Source organism: Carcharhinus amblyrhynchos, chromosome 2 (genome assembly GCF_965287045.1).
Source record: "Carcharhinus amblyrhynchos chromosome 2, sCarAmb.v2.hapA, whole genome shotgun sequence".
Taxonomy (NCBI): Eukaryota; Metazoa; Chordata; class Chondrichthyes; order Carcharhiniformes; family Carcharhinidae; genus Carcharhinus; species Carcharhinus amblyrhynchos.
Window position 1 is genome coordinate 115,194,637 of NC_137325.1, and position 19,967 is coordinate 115,214,603.

Genomic DNA, 19,967 nt, shown 5'->3' on the forward strand with positions numbered 1-19,967 from the left:
CTTCATACATCAAAAATTATCCTCAATGCTTCTTTTTCTAGCCGAACATTGTTGGATTCGACAATAGTCAGAGTATATGAAGCAAAAGCTATTGGTCGTTCTTCTCCTAAAGGCATAATGTGTGAAACTATCCCAACCCATATGGTGAAGCATCACAAACAAGCAATCACGGTAGTTTTGGATCAAAATGCACTCCCTCAGTGTACCCAAATAGGCGCCGGAGTGTGGCAACTGAGTGATTTTCACAGTAACTTCATTGCAGTGTTAATGTAAGCCTACTTGTGACACTAATAAATTAAGTTAAAAAAATCTTCTTCTAATTGAATTCAATCCACTTCAGAAGTTGAATGAATTCAGCATGAAAAACGGAAGCAGCCAAATCACTCATGTGGCTGATCCATCAAAGCCAGATTCTGTTCGAAAGGTAACTGAGGCAGCACTTGAATAATCTTTGTGCAGATTTGAATACTTCAGGCGAAACAGTTTCTGAATTAGAACCTCCTTTAATCCGTACCTTGGTGTAAGCAAAGGCAGAGGAGAGCAGCGTGGGCAGATGGACATAGTTGCATGTAATAGGTGACATTGTGTCCTGTTGCCTCTTCAACAATGCACAAGACCAAAAGCAACTTCAGATTTGAGTAAGCAGAATGGTTTAAGAAGAAAGTAAATGTAACAAACAGTATTCCTGCTATTGAAACCATTAGTGAAATTCTCCAGAATTAATATGTTTCATTTCCACCTGCCTCAAGTAATCCAGGTAACAACTGCACATCATAATTGTCAGGCTACTATAGCCTAAGTGCATTGCAAGTGGTGGAGCAGCAAACTCATACCTGCCCTCATTATGGTACATGGAAATTGAGGCATTTAGGACTGAGCAAGAAAATCACTGGAAGGGCCAAGAGGCACAAATGACTTGGAAGCAGTGATTTTTATAATTGGCGAGACTTTTTTTTCCAGAAACACTAGTTGCCTCAAAGTAAACCAAAACCAGTGAGATTTTGCATCTGCCTATCTCCCTCTACTTCTGTTCAACTTAATGCATCATGCAGCTTCAGACTGGCTTTGCTGCTCATGATAGACATCCACCATCCACCACCCCCCACTTCCCCACCCCGCCATTCTCCCCTCTTCCCACCCCACCCATGACAACAGGATACTTGCCGCAGGTAGGCTAAGGAAGTAAATTGACCCTGATATTGCTTCAACACAGTTGATGGTAGCTGACAGAACAAAATAGCCTTTTTAAGCATCTTTTTCAAAAAAAAACCCACTCTAAATAATGTGATGTGGCCCTTTAAATTTAAATCCTCTTTCACCTCTTGAGTAACCCTGAATAGCATTTGCGGTGCCCAGCAATTTCTAAGAGGGCAATAACAGAAATAATGCATTACCATCATTGACCTATCATCTGAATGTGCTCACCCAAAGGTGGGTGGATGTTTTCTGAGTCAGTCCCAGTAGAAATCCTTGGAGAACTGCTAGAGTACAACTATTTGGCTCCATAGAGAGGATTAAAAACTAGAAATCTGGATCAATCCCTTTTAGAACCTTCCACACACCTGACGAAGGAACACCATTTCCGAAAACTTGTGGGATTACTATCAAATAAACTGGTTGGACTTAAACCTGGTGTTGTGAGACTTCTTACTGTGTTTACCCCAGTCCAACGCCGGCATCTCTACATCAGTCCCTTTCTGCCATACATAATAAATCAGTATATTTATTTTCTTTGTTTGTAGTTAGTTTCCTTGTTCAGATTAAATCTTCAAGAAAAATCCAATTTTGTAAATCAGAAATCTAATCCCAGTAACTGTTGGTGCCCAGTTTCCTCCTGCAGTACAGAGTGACTGGTATTCCTTCATGTCTATCATCTAGAATAACCCAGAATGGTATCATGATTACAAACAATTTAGTTCAGTTGAACATTGATTCTAAAAACAAACACCCCTTCAATTATCAATCAGATTATTATTCCTCTGCCTTTTTTCTTTCAGGTGATGATTAACCTGCAATATATTTCCAGAATGGTTCTTTTGTTTAAAATTTTCAACTTTCATAGATGTCTTTTTGCCTGTTATGCCTCTTGACTGTGGAGCCATTGTACGTGAAAGCAAATTTTTAGCACAATGTTCAGTTTCTATCATCTTGAGCCACAAAAGCAGCCTTATGAACTGGCATTGTTGATGTACCTTCTGTCATTTCCCTACACTGTGAACATGCTGTGAGAGTTGTGAAACAGTCAATAATTATGTAGGCAAGAATGCCAGCTTGCAAAGTGGCTGGTTAAAACTGCTTCTTTTTCCTAAATGAGTGCTGATCTGTAAATAGCTTTTGAAATAATCCATGTGCCCAAAAATAGGGGTGGCACGATGGTACAGGGGGTGGCACAGTGGTTAGCACTGCTGCCTCACAGTGCCAGGGACCCAGGTTCGATTACCGCTTGGGTCACTGCCTGTGTGGAGTCGGCATGTTCTCCCCATGTCTGCCTGTGTTCCCTGTGGGTGCTTCGGTTTCCTCCCACAGTTCAAAAGACGTGCTAGTTAGGTGCGTTGGCCATGTTAAATTCTCCCTCAGTGTATCAGATCAAACGCCGGAGTGTGGCGACTAGGGAATTTTCACAGTAACTTCATTACAGTGTTAGTGTAAGCCTATTTGTGACACTAATAGATAAACTTTAAATGAGATAGATTTGTTTGTCATCACCTTTGTCTGTATCATGCCAATATTAGTCTTTCCTTTTAGCTTTAATATTTTTATATATTGAATGTTCCAATTCATACACACAAAATGTCAACGTGACAAACCCTCCTCTCATAACCCAGTTTCAGGCAATGCAGAAACAACAACTGGATACTTATTCTGGCATGCATGACTGTCAAATTATATTAACTTTTCTTTTGAAATAATGGCCTGAATTTTTCATCCATCAGATGCACTCACACGGCAGAGCTGAAAGCAGACGCAACATGTGCTTCAAGCCACGGCTGGCCAATTCATGAACAGCCCACGTGAAACCTACGTTATGAAAAGATCAACACCGCCGGGGAGGGTGGGCGGTGAGAATGGAGAGGGTGTGGGCTGGTGCTTCTAATGGGCTCCCTCAGGGGGCACAGCTGCTACAGAGCTGTCTCAGGAAGCCGCAGACGTGTAAAAAATAATTTCTGATCAAAAACCTATGCAAAGTGTGTCTAGGCGACACATTCAGACAAACCTCAGTCCCCAGACACCTTTAAACATTTTATTTCAGCCCGGACAGTTCATCCCGCCCTGGATCGAGATTGAAGCTAAAACATAAAGGCCAAATTGTCAAGTGGTCCACCTGCCTACCATAAAGGTAGATCGGTCATATAGAAATGTATTGAACTGGACCCTTAATAGACTAGGCTTCCTGCCTGGTTATTGCTGCGCATTTCAGATTCTCGCACTGAACAAAAGTTTTTTCTTAAATTTGTAGTTTATTTGTTATTGTCACAAGTAGGCTTACATTAACACTGCAATGAAATTATAGTGAAAACCCCCTAGTTGCCACACTCCGCACTTGTTTGGGTACACTGAGGGAGAATTTAGCATGGCCAATGCACCTAACCAGCACATAATTATTAAGCAAGTGTGCAATGACATTGGAATGCATGTCTGACATCTTTTCATACAATTTTATGTGCTTCCGGGTGGGGCACATGCCACCCTGAGCAATGTGAAATTTTGGCCAATCCTTACAAAGGTAACAGTCATGCTATTGAATCTTGGTCCAAAATGTACTTTCTTTTTCTACCATATGGATAGATTAATTAATTAAATTTTAACATCTTGTTATCGAAAAATGTTCTTATGGCTGAGTCACACAGAGTTGAACAGGGGGATAAAACATTTGCAATGCAGAGGTATCCTGGAGTAAAAAATGTATCTAATTATTATATTTGACTTCAATCCTCAGCCCATCAGATCCAAAAGGAGAAAGTGACGATGAAGATAATCCATATGATTATAGAAAATTGCTTCGCAAAACATCCCAAAGGAATCGTCTAATTGAGCAATGTTAATTGATAATCTTGCAGCTTCCTTCCTCATGTACTGTTTAAGTAAATTTTTGAAACTGTCCCACAAGTTTGTTATTGTAAATAGCTTCATACCATACAGTAATAGCATAGCCACATGTATTAGTAGTTTGCAAAAGGTGCAATCAAGACAAGTAGTAAAGTATTATGTGCTTAATTATACTCTGTACCTTTCCATGGTCATAATTAATGTTCTTTGTGAAAACATAAAGCCAAATGTTAATTTTTCCAAGTGGAGAATGAACTGAGGTCAGCTGACTCACGCTACAGTATTTCAAATACAAAGAAATATGAAATGCTCAGGAAAGAAATAAATAAAATTGCAGATTTTTAACAAAAATCTTTGTACTCATGATATATCTTATTAAATAAGATGCTCTGTTAGCTGGTGCAACAGCAAAGTGCTGCAAATGCTGGAAATCTCTATTAAAAACAGAAAATGCTGGATATACTGAGCATGTCAGGTAGTGCCTGGGAGTTAGTGGCTGGAATTTTACTAGCTTTGAACATTTCTACCATCAGGAATGAATGCAATTTTCCACTTATATAATCAGTGAATCCTACCTGCCTCACCATCTTCCCCGTGAAGCCAATTAGAAGGCCGCCTCTGGAAGTCCTACCCAATTAAGGATGGTGGATGGGCCCCGCAGGCAAATACAATGGATGTGCCTGTGGATGTGCCCAGGACTCTCAGTGGCCAGCAGCCATTTTTTTTTTACAATATTGATAGACTGATGTTGTTTAATTTCTACCATCTGGTTAATGAATAATATTTTTATAGAAAGATGGGCTGCAATTGTGGATGCATAGGCATCTCAAAGTGGAATTGTCTTCTGAAGACTGTGGAAAAGATAAAAATGTGACCACAGCTGTCAGACCATTGCTGTGGAGAGCAGGGAAGTGTGTGTGGAATTAGAGCATGCCTCACCAGCCTCCTGACATACCACTAGAAGGCTGCTTGCAATCACATGTCAGGCTTCAATCTCAATAGGGGAGCTGCCGTCCACCAGTAAGGTTCAGACAGCATTGCTGAATTGCTTGTGCACTTAAATGCTGCAAATCAATTACCTATATCTGTCAGGCAGGTTGATGTTGGTCTCACCTGTCCTGGCAAGATTGCTCAGAAGTGGGAATGCAACAGAGTGCTTACCCAATATAGAGTCATAGAGATTTGGAGCATGGAAACAGGTCCTTCAGCTCAACTTGTCCGTGTTGCCCCTTTTTTAAAACTTCTAAGCTAGTCTCAATTGCCCACGTTTGGCCCATATCCCTCTATACTCATCTTACATGTAGCTATCTAAATGCTTTTTAAAAGACAAAATTGTACCCACCTCTACTGCTGCCTCTGGCAGCTTGTTTCAGACACTCATCACTCTCTGTGTCAAAAAATTGCCCCTCTGGACACTTTTGTATCTCTCCGCTCTCATCTTAAACCTATGCCCTCTAGTTTTAGACTCCCCTACCATGGGGAAAGATACTGACTACCTAGCTATTGTATACCCTCGTTATTTTATAGACTTCTATAAGATCACCACAACCTCCCATGCTCCAGAGAAAAAAGTCCCAGTCTATCCAGCCTCTCCTTATAACTCAAACCATCAAGTCCTGGTACCACCCTAATGTTTTCTTTCTGCATTATTTCTAGTTTAATAATATCCTTTCCGTAATAGGGTGACCACAACTGTACACAGTATTCCAAGTGTGGCCTTACCAATGTCTTGTACAACTTCAACAAGATGTCCCAACTCCTGTATTCAATGTTCTGACCAATGAAAACGAGCATGCCAAAAGCATTCTTCACCACTTTGCCCACCTGTGACTCCACTTTCAACGAGCTATGAACAAGTACCCTAAAATCTTTCTGTCCTGTAACTCTTCCCAATGCCCTACCATTAACTGAGTAAGTCCTGCCCTTGTTCAATCTACCAAAATGCATCACCTCACATTTATCTAAATTAAACTCCATCTGCCATTCGTCAGCCACTGGCCCACTCGATCAAGATCCAATTGCAATGCTAGATAACCTTCTTCACTGTCTACTATGCCACCAAACTTGGTGTCATCTGCAAACTTACAAACCATGCCTCCTATATTGTCATCCAAACCATTAATATAAATGACAAATAATGGACCCAGCACTGATCCCTGAGGCACACTGCTGGTCACAGGCCTCCAGTTTGAAAAATAACCCTCTGCAGTCATCGTCTGTCTTCTGTCATCAAGCTAATTTTGCATCCGTTTGTCTACCTAACCCTGGATCCCACGAAATTTAACCTTATGCAACAACCTACCATGTGGTACCTTGTCAAAGGCCTTGCTAAAGTCCATGTAGGCAACCACACTGTCCTCTTGGTTGCCACTTGAAAGTATTCAATCAAATTTGTAAGACATGATTTTCCACTCACAAAGCCATGCTGATTGTCCCTAATCAGTCCTTGCATTTCTAAATGTCTGTAGATCCTGTCTCTCAAAATACCTTCAAACAACTTACCCACTATATATGTGAAGCTTACCGACATATAGTTCCCAGGCTTTTCCCTGCAGCCCTATTAAAATAAATGCACAATATTTGCCAAACTCCAATCTTCAGGCATCTTATCTGTGACTATTTATGATTCAAATATCTCTGCTAGGGGACCCGCAATTTCCTTCCCAGCCTCCCACAACACCCTGGGATACACTTCATCAGGTCCTGCGGATTTATCTACCTTGATGTGCTTTAAGACTTCTAGCACTTCCTTCACAGTTATATGTACACTCCTCGAGACATCACTATTTATTTCCCCAAGTTCTCTAACATCCATGCTTTTCTCAGCAATAAATACCGATGAGTAATATTCATTTAGGATCTCACCCCTATCTCTTATGGATCCGACATAGATGACCTCATTGATCCTTAAGAGGCTCTACTCTCTCCCTCCCTGATTTCTCTCTGAGTCCTGCTTCCAATCCTACCTGCACACATCTCATAAGATTCTGCCAAAGTTTTAGATTGATGATTTTTTATCAAATATGCTCTGGAGCTGCACAGGCAGATATTTTCATCGAGTAAAGGCATTTTCGTCAAGATGAAAGAAGATTCATCAAGTCATTGCCTTTCTCAGCCATCTGACTAGGAATGAAAGGTAACAACCATAAATGTTTAATAGCTTCGGGGACAAAATCTTTTTATCTATGCTTTGTGTTCTATGCTGTCTCCAGTGTTTCAACTTTATTTCAACTTCTATATGGATAGCTTTGACTATGAATAAAAAATATTTTACTTACGTTTATCTTGGAGGAAACAGCTATGCAAATAATGAATGTTTGCACCTGCATTTTCTATTTGCAATGTGTTGTATACTGGTTTACATTCTAATTTTGCGGCTAGAATTGGGAACTACTGCTTTGCAGCAGAGTGAGGAGAGAAGGTTCAAGGCTAGTCTCTGGATGTTATTTCTGGGAGATTTGATGTAGAGATGCAGGCATTGGACTGGAATGGACACAGTAAGAAGTCTCACAACAACAGGTTAAAGTCCAACAGGCTTATTTGGAATCATGAGCTTCAGGAGTGTTTCTCCTTCATTAGGTGAGCCTGGTGAAAGAACAGCACTCCAAAAGCTCATGATTCCAAATAAACCTGTTGGACTTAAACCTGGTGTTGAGAGACTTCTTACTATTTCTGGAAGAAGCAAGAGGATGGGCAGAGTTTATAGTTGATACAAAATTGAATGTCAACTGCACCTCCCCTCATTGAGATGACCTCACTTGGTCATTTAAATATTGGTGGCATTTCTGGTCATAGCACAGAGAGAGTGCTGTGGATTCAGAAAGTCCAACTGGCTGCAAAAGACCTCCATAGGTAATGTGAGACCAAATAGATGCTTGTTCAGTTTTAAGGAAGAATGGCACAGGGAATAATGCCAAAAAATGAGACTTAGAACTATACTATCTACTCCATGTGCAAAATCAAACAGTGAAGGGAAAAATCAACAACTGGACATGTAAGTGAAAGAATGCTGAGGGAGAAATTATCTTCTGTTAGTTGGAGTTTAGGTAGCTTTGGAACGGGAGATAACCGCACAGAAGGGGGGGAAAACATTACCTGATCTGCCATCAAATCTATATAAAACTGATGCCTGACACATACACGAACTGATAAGAAGTAATTAGGTAGGTGCACACTTATAGGCAATTTAGTAATGCTGTCAGAGTCTTACAAGCTTAAGCTAGTAAGATTGAGAATGGGGGTTGGAAATACAGCACTTGGCAGTGACAAGAGAACTTTAAAAAGTATATAAAAACAGAAAATGCTCAAAATACTCAGTGTCACACAACATCTCTCATGAGAAGAAGGTAGTATTTTCCTATTCCAGGGTTGGCAGGCTAGGAGGCTGGGCTGGGATGGGAGGAGGAAAAGCAACATGCCAAGTTTCACTGGCTTCCTGGGGCACATCAACAGATGGATTAGCTACCCACTCAATGGAGTCAATTGGGGTGTGCATCTTGTGTCACCAGCATATTGCCAGTGGCAGAGAGGTCTGCTGCCATACGTGGAAGTCAGTTGTTAAATGGAGGTGGCCTCCCAGCAGCAGTCAGGAGGTGGGGTAGGGGATCAACAGAACCAAAAGCTCCATTCCCCTAAAGAGTGGGTTGATGGCCTGGGAAAACTTTCCCTGTAGAACCAGTGGGCCATCCAGAAGGGGTCCTCCCCTCTGATCAAAATGGCTTGCTTGTTTGATTTTGATTTGATTTGATTTGGCTTATTATTGTCACATGTATTAGCATACAGTTTTTCTTGCATGTGATACAGACAAACCATGCCATTCATAGAAAAGGAAAGGAGAGAGTGCAGAATATAGTGTTACTGTCATGGCTAAGGTGTAGAGAAAGATCAATTTAACATGAGGTTGCTCCATTCAAAATTCTGATGGCAGCAGGGAAAACACTGCTCTTGAGTTGGTTGGTACATGATCTCAGACTTTTGCATCCTTTTCCCGATGGAAGAAGGTGGAAGAGAGTATGCTTGGTGTACGTGGGGTCCTTAATTATGGAGGCAGCGTTTCTGAGCAGCAGGAAGTGTAGACAGTGTCAATGGGTGGGACCAAAAGAGAAAATGCTGGAAAATCTCAACAATCTCAATTTGACAGCATCTGTAAAGAGAGAAAAGAGCTAACCTTTCACATCCAGATGACCCTTGGTCAAAGCTCAATGGGTGAGAAGCTGGTTTGCGTAATGGATTGGGCTTCATTTATGCCCTTTTGTAGTTTTTTGCAGTCTTGGGCAGAGCAGGAGCCATACCAAGCTGTGATACAACCAGAAAGAATGCTTTCCATGGTACTTCTGTAAAAGCTGGTGGGAATCATAGCTGACATGTTGATTTCAACAGTTCTTGGAAGGCACCTCTGGAACCCTAACCATCAGTGTTTACATTTCTCAATATGCTTATCGAAGCTTCAGAGCTGACAGCCTCTGATTGTGTGGACATCGAGAGCTTGCCGCCCTCGTTAATTAGACGGTGGGCTCAGTGGAGGCTAGCTAGGTGACCTTCTCCAGGAAAACAACCCCCCCACCACCACCCCCGTCAGGCCGGCTGGCCTCCAACAAGTGCCTGCTCAGGACCCCCACCTCTCAGATCCCTGATATCTGGTGTAAAATCCAACCCAAAGCTCTGAATCCATAATGTTTCACCATCTTTTCCTTCTCTTTGCCACCTGTAAGAGCTGAATACTGCGCGCATTCCGAATGGCTTCAGATGCGGTGTGAAAGAATTTCTCATACAAAAAACATAAAGTCGCCAACAGCACAGACAGGGATGGCATTGGGATGAAATGAGGACTGGCGAGGCTAGCCGGTTGTTGGATTTGGATTAGTTTTGTTAGTCCTTTGTCACCGGAGTAAAACGTGTCGGTTCTCAGCAAAAATGCAACAACATTGCTTAGCGATGCTACCCTAAGCCAGACAATGTATGCCTCCTGTCTGTGCTGGCTCATAAACTTTATTGAATTTAAATCAGATTAGATAACAATAGTGATGAAACCATCCCCGATCAGGATAGAAAATGAAATTCGAATTCAAAAATGTCAAAATTGTTTCGGAAAAGTGAATTCTGGGGGAGACCTGAATTGCAACTGAGAAATGAGGATGGCGCCGGGCGATGAATTTCCCTTCTTTTCAAAAGTCACGCCGATTTAAAAATGGCCAAAGTCGTGCTTCTATTATTATTTTGGTCCGAGGCGTAACACCGGATCACGAGCAGGGAGATCACGTTGAGATTTATTTTTCCCCATAAAGCCAGTAATTAATGTGGCCGAGCAAGTCGCCCACTTGTAGCAGGCAGTGTGTGGAAGGGGCTGCCTGTCACTGGGCGCTGGAGTGTCTCTTCCTCTCTCTCTCCGGCAGGGGAAGCGGTGACTGACATGAGCTTGCACAGGAGGAGACAGAGAGAGAGAGAGACTGAAGCCTCGCCACTGTGTCCCGAGGGGTGGGTGACACAGCTCGACAGCCAGGGCAGACTCGTGACTCTTGCACACGCTGCATGCTCCGGCGGCCACGTCTCTTCGCATTTACTGAAAGACCGGCTTGTCTGACTCATTCAGATCCGCAGCCCACCCCTTCCCCGGATTACGTCAGAACGCCGAGCAATCCCCTCTCACCCCCCTCCCCCCCAAACACACACACCGCCCCCAAACCTTTTCAGTAGAAGAAAGTTTGTGTTTCAGATCTGAATATATTTCTGAAACGGTGTTGTCCCGCCTTTCCCTCCTTCTTCTCCTTTTGCGCGCCAAAGTGACGCAGATACTCAAGATGTCAGATTTCCATGCAAAATAGCTCCGATCGAGATCGATCAGCGCTTTGAGAAAGGAAAAGGAAAAGCTGGAGCCTTTTTGTGAGGGATATCTGACAGGGAGCGTGTGAGCAAGACCCCCTTCAGTGAGCACCGCTCCCACTTCCCTGTCTTGTTCGCCTGTGTCTGGGAGAAGCGCCACTTTCCCACGCTGTGTACGCGGGAGAGGTTCAGCACCAGAACCTGGATAGTTCCCTCCCTCCAGAAGACGGTGTGAGCGGGAGAGGTTCAGCACCAAGTCTTGGACAGCTCCCTCACTGCAGAAGACGGTGAGCGAGGTTGAGCACCAAGTCCGGGATAGCTCCCTCCCTCCAGGAGCTGGTGTGAGCGGGCGGGGTTCAGCACCAGGTCCTGGACAGCTCCCTGTCTCCAGGAGTCGGAGGGTAAGGTTCAGCGCCAGGTCATGAACAGCCCTCTTCTGGAGCAGGTGTGAGGGAGTTCAGCACAAAGTTCTGAGCCGCTCCCTCTCCCCCAGAACCTGTGTGATCCTGGATAGCCCCCTTTTCCCAGGAGTCGGTGTGAGTGAGAGAGGTCCAATTCTAAGTCCTGGACTGCTCCTTCTCGCTTGGACGTGGCTCTGAGCTCCGGATGAGAAGCGCCGCCACGTCTCCAGAAGCTCTGTCCTCTCAAATCAACCCTGCGTGGAAATGGCATCTCTCGGCTTCTTTTCGAACGAGTCGGCACAGCGATCCGGTGCCGGAGACAATTCGAATGCAGGTAAATTCAAGGCAACACGTGTAAGGAGATGTTAAAAGAGGCGGGGGGGGGGGTAGAGGGGAGGGGAGAATGATTTCGAGGAATGGAAAGCCAGAAAGCAGCGTTGGGTTTGAAAACTGTTATCCCCTGGGACAAAGCAGATATTATCTTGGGAATTTGACTTCTCAGTAATTAAATGTATCTACATGTTGGATTTTGTTGAGTGCTTTTCTCTCTCAAATTGATCCGCTCTATGCTGACAGTTCAGTGACCACAAACTTAATGCGTGTTCGGATTGTTCAATGAATGAAGTTAATTGTTCAGTCTGTGGATAACATGACTCAAAAGAGAATGTGGGAACTGCTATTTAAACCAACACAATCTAAAGCGTCATTTGTAATAAGAAGTTCCTTTCTTTAAATAAAACATTTTTTAAAATTTCCTTTCATTGCTGTGCAGAGGACATTCATTCCCCTTCGATTAAAGCCCCGAATGTCAGAAGTATCCACAGTTTTGTTTTAATTCATGATCAATTTCTGAAGACTGATTGACTAGTAATGTCTCATTGAATCCCGTCCGTTGCAATCATACAATAGGATTTGCTTAGCCACCTAACAATTATTTTCAAAATCAATCTATAAGAGCTTTTGTTTTGATCTATTGTTGTTATAAATGGCTATTTTTCAAGGATTGCTACGACTCCTGTCCATCATAAATTCTAGCTCAGAAAAGGATCGAGACGCGACCGTCTGGCTGACCACTGGGTGAACTCTGCGTTATTCACTGACGGATTTCAATGTGTAGTGTTTTTTTAAAGTGGGAATATATACACAGCAATGATTCATCTTGTTTACAATGGGTCCCTTCAGATCAGCTTGACTCTAGGTGATTCAGATCAAACTGAAGTAACAGGTCTTCTGCCCCGGAATCCAGAACGAAGCAAAGCTAAAAGCGGGATTTAATGGATTGCTAATACTTCGTGTTTTACAGCCCCAGCCTGGTGTCAGATAGCTCAAAAGTTCACAGGCGGCATTGGCACAAAGCTTTGTGGTGAGTATCATCACTGTTTTCATAGTCTTACGAAAAACTAGAATCAATTTACCAACCCTGACATTGATTTTACTTAATAAATATATTTTTTAAAAAAACATGACTTGCCGCTGATATGCCGGAGATATTGATTGGCAGAATTATAGGGACAGCGTCTATCTAAGCCAACTGGATTGACATGGCCGGTTGAGATGGTCTGTTGGCCGCCGTCCTCCGCCCCTCCAACCCCGCCCCCCCTCCCCCACCCACCCCCGAATGAATCTACCTACGAAATTAAAAGTCTCAAAGTGTCTGCCCACTGGCCCCTCCTAGTCAAAGGCTAAACTTCCAATTCCAAAAAAACAATAGAAATCAGTTCATATTTCGGGAATTTGAATGTCAGGGTTCTTTAAGGTTGCAGTCCCCCCAAACGCAACTGCAACCTGAATTCCTCGTGTGTTGGTTGCTCCGATGTTGCCTTGTCTTTTAAGACAGAACGGATTCAGAGCACAGTAATTGCAGCGAATTGGCTACGCATACATCACAAACCGTGAATCCCAAGGGCTGCTGGTTTGTGAGATAGCGAGAGGACTGAACACACCAACAGCTGGATCCTAGGCAACAGATAGGCAACCTCCAAAAGACCAAGTTGCCATATTCAATGCATTTCACCTGAATACCCAAACAGCCGAGATGTCGTTTCAATAACACTAATTCCACTTCCTTTGACTACAGCAATCCATATTTGTATTTGAAGTGTATATTTTCTAATGTTGTAGTAATTTCCTAAAGGCAGTTACTTATGCAAAGTTACACGCCATTCCATTGACAACTGACCACAGTTTTCACGGAAGCATGGTCAAACTTTCTCTAAAAGCAGAAAATCGAATCAAGAATTTTACGTTGATTAAGCCCTGAATTTATTTTTTGTTTTTTTTGATAATAAAACATAACTAGAATGTTTGCTCAGCTGTAGCCATTGGTTAAAGTCTATTTCACATGTCACCAATATAAACATTCAGCTTAAAACTAATATATGTTGTTACTGTTCTAGCTTTGAAATGTCACATTCTAGTGGTTGTAAACCTGTAAAACAAATTGAACAGTCCAAACAATGCTGGCATTGTTTTGGCATGCTTCACGAAAGGCAATGATGCCATAGCTTCGTACATTTCTCACTTTATTTTCACATTTATTTGTTCTCTTTTTGTCTTCTTGAAGATAGAATCGATGTCTCAGTTTCATCTAAACTAGAAGTAGATAATTTTAGACGCTAACCGTCTCTGAGATGTTTTTGAGTGCAGTCCAGTGGAAAGCGATTATGCCAATGTTGTTTGCAATCTTGATCTGCCTAAACAAGCAACCATTAGGTAAACACCCTTATACGGCCACTGCTCTATCCAGATGCATCGTTGCACCCCTTCTAATGCATCCAGTCACATCCACACACAGGTACTTCCCTTCCAGGCAGTTATACGACCACATTCTATTCAAATACAACGTTATATAATCACGACTCTATGCACACGGATATCCGCACACAACTATTACCTTCGCGGTACACACTAATGCACAGCCACTGCTCTACAAAACACATCATTATATCTCTTAACACCCAATATCGCAATTTTAGGCAATCACTGACCCATCAGCATAATCCTACCTAACATGCCAGTATGTCACTACTACCCAATCTCTATCATCCAGGATGCTACTATTATCCTAATCAGCCATACCAGTATACTATTATTCTCTGCAATCATATCACTACACAGTCACTGCTATTTCACAATACGTTTGTCAACCATGATTGCCTACATAATCAAATCATTATATCTTTACTATATCCAGATGGGTAGCGTCATTGCATTGTATACCAAGTATAAAATGGCCATTTGCCTACTTCATGTTGTAGCATTATACATTTTGTTCGTAAATAATCTGGCCACTGGATTATGAGAACTGATAAATTACAAAGGTTCAGTTTTCCATAAATAAAAAGTAGAAATGCAATATATTACATATGTCTAATAGTAATATTCAGAGCATCAACAAAACAAGGTGTCTTGGAAACAATATCTACTCCATTATCCTTAAGATCTCACCACCACATTCTCTGAGAAGACAACTCAGAGGGGATTTGCTCCTACTGCAGCAATAGGAGATAAATACGTGCATCAATATAATTCTGATCAGCAGAAGTATCATCTGCTGGAACATTACATCCTGACTTCATCACAAAATCAATGAAGGGATACTTGAAATATTGGGGCGACATTCATTGGAACATAAAAGTCGAATACATTTAGTGGGAGGGGATGTAAAATTATGAAAGATCTGAGAGAGTGAAGGGGAAATGTTATTCACTACAATTATCAATTTAAAATTGTCATGCAAAAAGAGTTTAGGAGAAATGTCTTCTTGTAGCTATGGTTTTGAAACAAAATATTTTGCTGTAGGGCAATAGTTGGGGCAGACACAATTATATCTTTTCAGGGGAAAATATTTGACGCAGGGAATATGTGTGGCTTGGAGAAAGAGCAATGCACAAGAATGAGTTGCGGATTGTTCTAGCAAAGCACCATGTCAGACATAAAGGGCTGAATGGCTTTCTCCTGTTCTGTAATCTTCTGTGATTCAATCCAGGAATAATTACAATGTGGTACATTTAAAGTTCAGATTTTCAGTTAGTTTGTAAGATCATCTGTGAAAAACAAGTCTAAGAAGAAAGCACGCTTGGCATCCTTTGGTTGAATTACAGAAGACTTATTGTCACAATGAACTGCAACATTTGTTACTTATTCTTGATGTATACATAGATCCATCAGGATTTTCTGCCCATGTGCTTGGACTATGGCATGCATCACTGTGTATGTGACTGTGATCAGCAATAGTATTATTTATTAGTATGTCAGATTTCAAACCCATCACACACTGTGTATTATGCATAATAATATCGTTAGCTGAACAAACATTCACAGTTCACTTTACATGAGTAGTGCAACATTTTGTTTTATGCTGAACTGGGCTTTATTAATATTCTTATAAATTGTGCACCATATTCTGTTTCCTTCCAGATATTATAGGAATATCAGTGGCTTATAAATCCAAATATTCTAAAATGTAGCTGTTCTACAAATTTGAATGCTTCCAGGGCCAATTCTGATTCTCATCTGAGTTAACTGATGGTGAAAGAAGTATCAGGAGTGCCTCAGAGGAAGGGGGAAAAATCAATCTCCTTTCTCACTCCTGTGTGTTCAGACATCAGATGGTGGCAAGATTGAGCCTTTGACTTTCTCCTTCACTCTACGCTCAGTCATGATGATTGGCTGAGACACTGTTGAACTGGACTATGGTGAATCATGTTCCAATTTGATTTGCTGCCTTTAAGTGAAAATGGGGAGAACAATAGCAAAAATGGAGAAGTGACATAAAACAAGTGAACTGTGCATAACATAATGACACTTTCTTTTTTGGTTTTCAATACCAGCATTCTTGTATGGTGATGGGCAGAGACCGACAGAAAGTGCTGTCAAGGAGGAAGCAACATCCCTGGGGACCAAACTAGCCTGTACCTGCAGCAAAACCCCATGTGCTTGCCAGAAAGTTCAAATCAACTTTTCCATTTTGCATGCAACCGGTAAGTTAAACTCTAAAAATAATGGATTACCTTCCAGTTGAATCATTTGGCCTTGTTCTTAATTGTATTGCATGCTACATGAATACATTCACATCATTACAATGATAGATTGTGGCTGCAAATCTAAATTGGTGTAATGCCAAAGCATGATGGATTCTGAATACTATCAGATAAGGCCTGAAAAAAGAAAGGGCTAATATGCCTAAACTCATTAGGAAGAGGAGCAGGAGAGGGGCATTCAGCCAATTGAGGCTGCTCCACCATTCAATAAACTCATAGCTGATCTGTCTGTGGCATTAGCTTCACTTTCATGCTTGTCCCCATAATCGTTAACTTCCTTGACTTTCAAAAATCTATATAACTTAGCCTTCAGTAAATTTAATGAGCTAGCCTCAAATGCCCTCTGTGGAAGAGCATTCCAAAGACTAAGGAATCAACTCAGAGGAAAATAAACTTCCTTCTCATCCCCATCTTAAATGGGAAGCCCCTTAGTTTTGTATTTCCCCACAACAGAAACAATTCTCCCAGCGTCTATCCTATCAAGTTCCTACAGAATGTTATATGTTGCAATAAGATCATCTCCCATTCTTTGCAACACCATTGTTGTCAGGCTCAACCTGCTCAACCTTTCCATATAATGTAAAACCCTCTCATCTCAGAAATCAGCCCAGTGAACATTCTCTGAACTGTTTCAAATGCAACTATGTCCTAAAGTACAGAGACCATAACTCTATGTGTGGTCTTGTCAATGCAACATATAGCTGTAGCATGACTTCCCTATTTTCATACACTATCCCCTTTGCAATAAAGACCAACATTCCGCATCCCTTCCTGCATGCTAACTTTTTGTGATTCATGTTCAAGGACACCCAGATCCTTCTGCACTGTAATATTTTGTAGCCTCTCTTCATTCTAATAATATTCTGCTTCTTTATTCTTCCTGCCAAAGTGAACAACTTCATACTTTCCCACATTACACTACATCTGCCAAATTTTTGCTTACTCACTTCATCTATCCATATCCCTTTTCAGATTCTTGTATTCCCGTCACAAATTGTTTTCTATCTATCTTTACAATCAGTCCCTTGAACTAAGTATTTCACGTAGATCATAAGTAGTTGAGGCTCCAGCACTGATCCCTGTCATATACCACTAGTTACAGCTTGCCAATCTGAAAATGCCTCATTTTGGGTTAGTCAATCCTCTATCCATGCTAATACATCACCACAACACTATGAATTTTTATCTTATGCATAGGGACCCCAGTTTGATTCCAGCCTTGGGTGGCTGTCTGTGTGGAGTTTGCACATTTTCCGGTTTTCTCTGGGTGCTCCGATTCCCTCCCGCAGTCCAAAGATGTGCAGACTAGGTTGATTGGCCATGCTAAATTTCCCCTCCGCTCCCAAGGATGTATACATGAGTGCTTCTTCTCAGGGTGGCATGGTGGCACAATAGTTAGCACCGTTGCCTCACTGCGCCAGGGATCTGCTTTCAATTCCGGCCTTGGGTGACTTTGGGGTGTTTGCACATTCTCCCCATGTCTGCTTGGGTTTAAGAACATAAGAACATAAGAAATAGGAGCAGGAGTAGGCCATCTGGCCCTTCGAGCCTGCCCCGCCATTCAATAAGATCATGGCTGATCTGTCGTGGCTCAGTTCCACTTTCCGGCCCTCTCCCCATAACCCTTAATCCCCTCTCTTATCAAAAACCCATCAACCCGCTTCTTGAAAATATTTAGCGAGGCAGCCTCCACCACTTCAACGGGTAGAGAATTCCAGAGATTCACCACCCTTTGAGTGAAGAAGTTCCTCCTCAACTCCGTTCTAAACCGCCTCCCCTTTATCTTGAGGCTGTGCCCCCTAGTCCTACTGTCTTTTTTGAGCGGGAAGAGTCTCTCCACCTCTATCCTATCCATCCCATTCATCATCTTATACGTCTCAATGAGATCTCCCCTCATTCTTCTAAACTCCAACGAGTACAAGCCTAGTTTATTCAGCCTCTCCTCATAGCTCAACCCCCTCAACTCCGGTATCAGCCTAGTAAACCTCCTCTGCACTCCCTCCAAGGCCAAAATATCTTTGCGCAGGTGCGGCGCCCAAAACTGCACACAGTGCTCCAGCTGCGGCCTCACCAATGCCCTATACAGCTGCAGCAAGACCTCCCTACTTTTATATTCAATCCCCTTCGCCATGAAGGCCAGCATCCCATTCGCCTTCCTGACCACCTGCTGCACCTGCAGGCTGGGTTTTTGCGACTCATGCACAAGGACCCTGAGGTCCCTCTGCACCGTCGCCTACTGCAGTTTTTCGCCCCGTAAGTAATAGTCCTTCCTGCCATTCTTCCTACCAAAGTGGACCACCTCACACTTGCCAACATTAAATTCCATTTGCCATTTCCTGGCCCATTCGCCCAGCCTATCTAGATCCTTCTGCAGACTCTCCACACCCTCCGCACAATTTGCCGTTCCCCCAATCTTGGTGTCATCCGCAAATTTCGACACCCTACACTCGGTTCCCTCCTCCAGATCATCTATATAAATGGTAAAAAGCTGAGGCCCCAGCACCGACCCCTCCTCCCACAGTCCAAAGATGTGCTGACTAGGTTGATTGGCTATGTTACATTTCTCCTTAGTGTCAAGGGGATTAGTTTGATAAATACATGGGGGGATGGTTTGGGTGGGATTGTGGTTGTTGCAGACTCACTGGGCCAAATGGCCTCCTTCTGCACTGTGCGACTCTATGATTTTAACCTATCACATGGCACCTTTTTGAATTTCCCTGAGGCACTGGTTCCCTTTTACCCATGTGGCATGTTATATCCTCAAAGAACTCCAATAAATTTAGGTAACATTATTTCTCTTTCACAAAACCATGAAGACTGTGCCTGGTTGAATTATGATTTCCTACATGTCTTGACACTTAACACCTTCATTTTGGATTCTAACATATTTCCAACAGCAGATGTTAGACTAGCAGGTCTATACTTTCTGATTTATGACCCCCTTCTTTGGTGAATGGTGGTGCATGGTACAGCTGTCTCTTTCACCATTACAAAACCCATTTCTCCCACACTGATCTTTGAGTCAAGCAATCAACTCTTTGGGTAAGGAGCAGCTGTTCCCCTTAGTTGAAGGATCAGTCATGAGGGGACATAGATTCAAGATGAGAGGCAGGAGGTTTAGTGGGGATGTGAGGAAAAACTTTTTTACCCAGAGGGTGATGATGGTCTGGATTGCGCTGCCTGGGAGGGTGGTGGGTGCTGGTTGCCTCACATCCTTTAAAATGTATCTGGATGAGCACGTGGCATATCATAACATTCAGGGCTATAGGCCAAGTGCTGGCAGATAGAATTAGGTGGGAGTTCTAATATGTCAGTGCAGACTCGATGGGCTGAAGGGCCTTTTCTACACTGGATAATTCCATGATTCTATGATTTACCCTAAGCCAATTTGACCATGGCTCAGGTCATGATCCAGAGATTGTTACCTTTGTGGTTCTGCTTTTCAATGCCGTCCCTAGTTGCCCATATTCCTGCAGCAGAACATCATTCTAAGTCCAACCTATTTTGTGGGTCTGAGGGAAGGTCATCTAGACTCAAATCATTGGCTCTATTCTCTCGCTACAGGTGCTGAGATTTTCCAACATTTTCTGTTTTTGTTTCAGATTCCAGCGTCCGCAGTATTTTGCTTTTATCTGTGTTGTTGATTTCCACTTGGCCA

The 19,967-nt window shown here is 42.5% G+C and overlaps 2 protein-coding genes across 5 annotated transcripts in view; both read left to right on the forward strand.

Annotated features, from left to right (window-relative positions):
- myo3a (myosin IIIA) overlaps positions 1–4,392 on the forward strand; it is a 335,886-nt gene extending 331,494 nt beyond the window's left edge. For all 4 annotated transcript variants that reach the window (XM_080211403.1, XM_080211422.1, XM_080211413.1 and 1 more), the window contains one exon: positions 3,938–4,392. In XM_080211403.1, coding sequence (XP_080067529.1) covers positions 3,938–4,043 — 106 coding nt within the window. In that variant the 3' untranslated portion in view covers positions 4,044–4,392. The remainder of the gene's footprint in view (positions 1–3,937) is intronic.
- A 6,343-nt stretch (positions 4,393–10,735) lies between these two features.
- Positions 10,736–19,967, forward strand: part of LOC145357883 (glutamate decarboxylase 2-like) — a 126,897-nt gene continuing 117,665 nt past the window's right edge. The window contains exons 1-3 of the mRNA XM_080211444.1: positions 10,736–11,601; positions 12,571–12,630; positions 16,100–16,249. Coding sequence (XP_080067570.1) covers positions 11,532–11,601; positions 12,571–12,630; positions 16,100–16,249 — 280 coding nt within the window. The 5' untranslated portion in view covers positions 10,736–11,531. The remainder of the gene's footprint in view (positions 11,602–12,570; positions 12,631–16,099; positions 16,250–19,967) is intronic.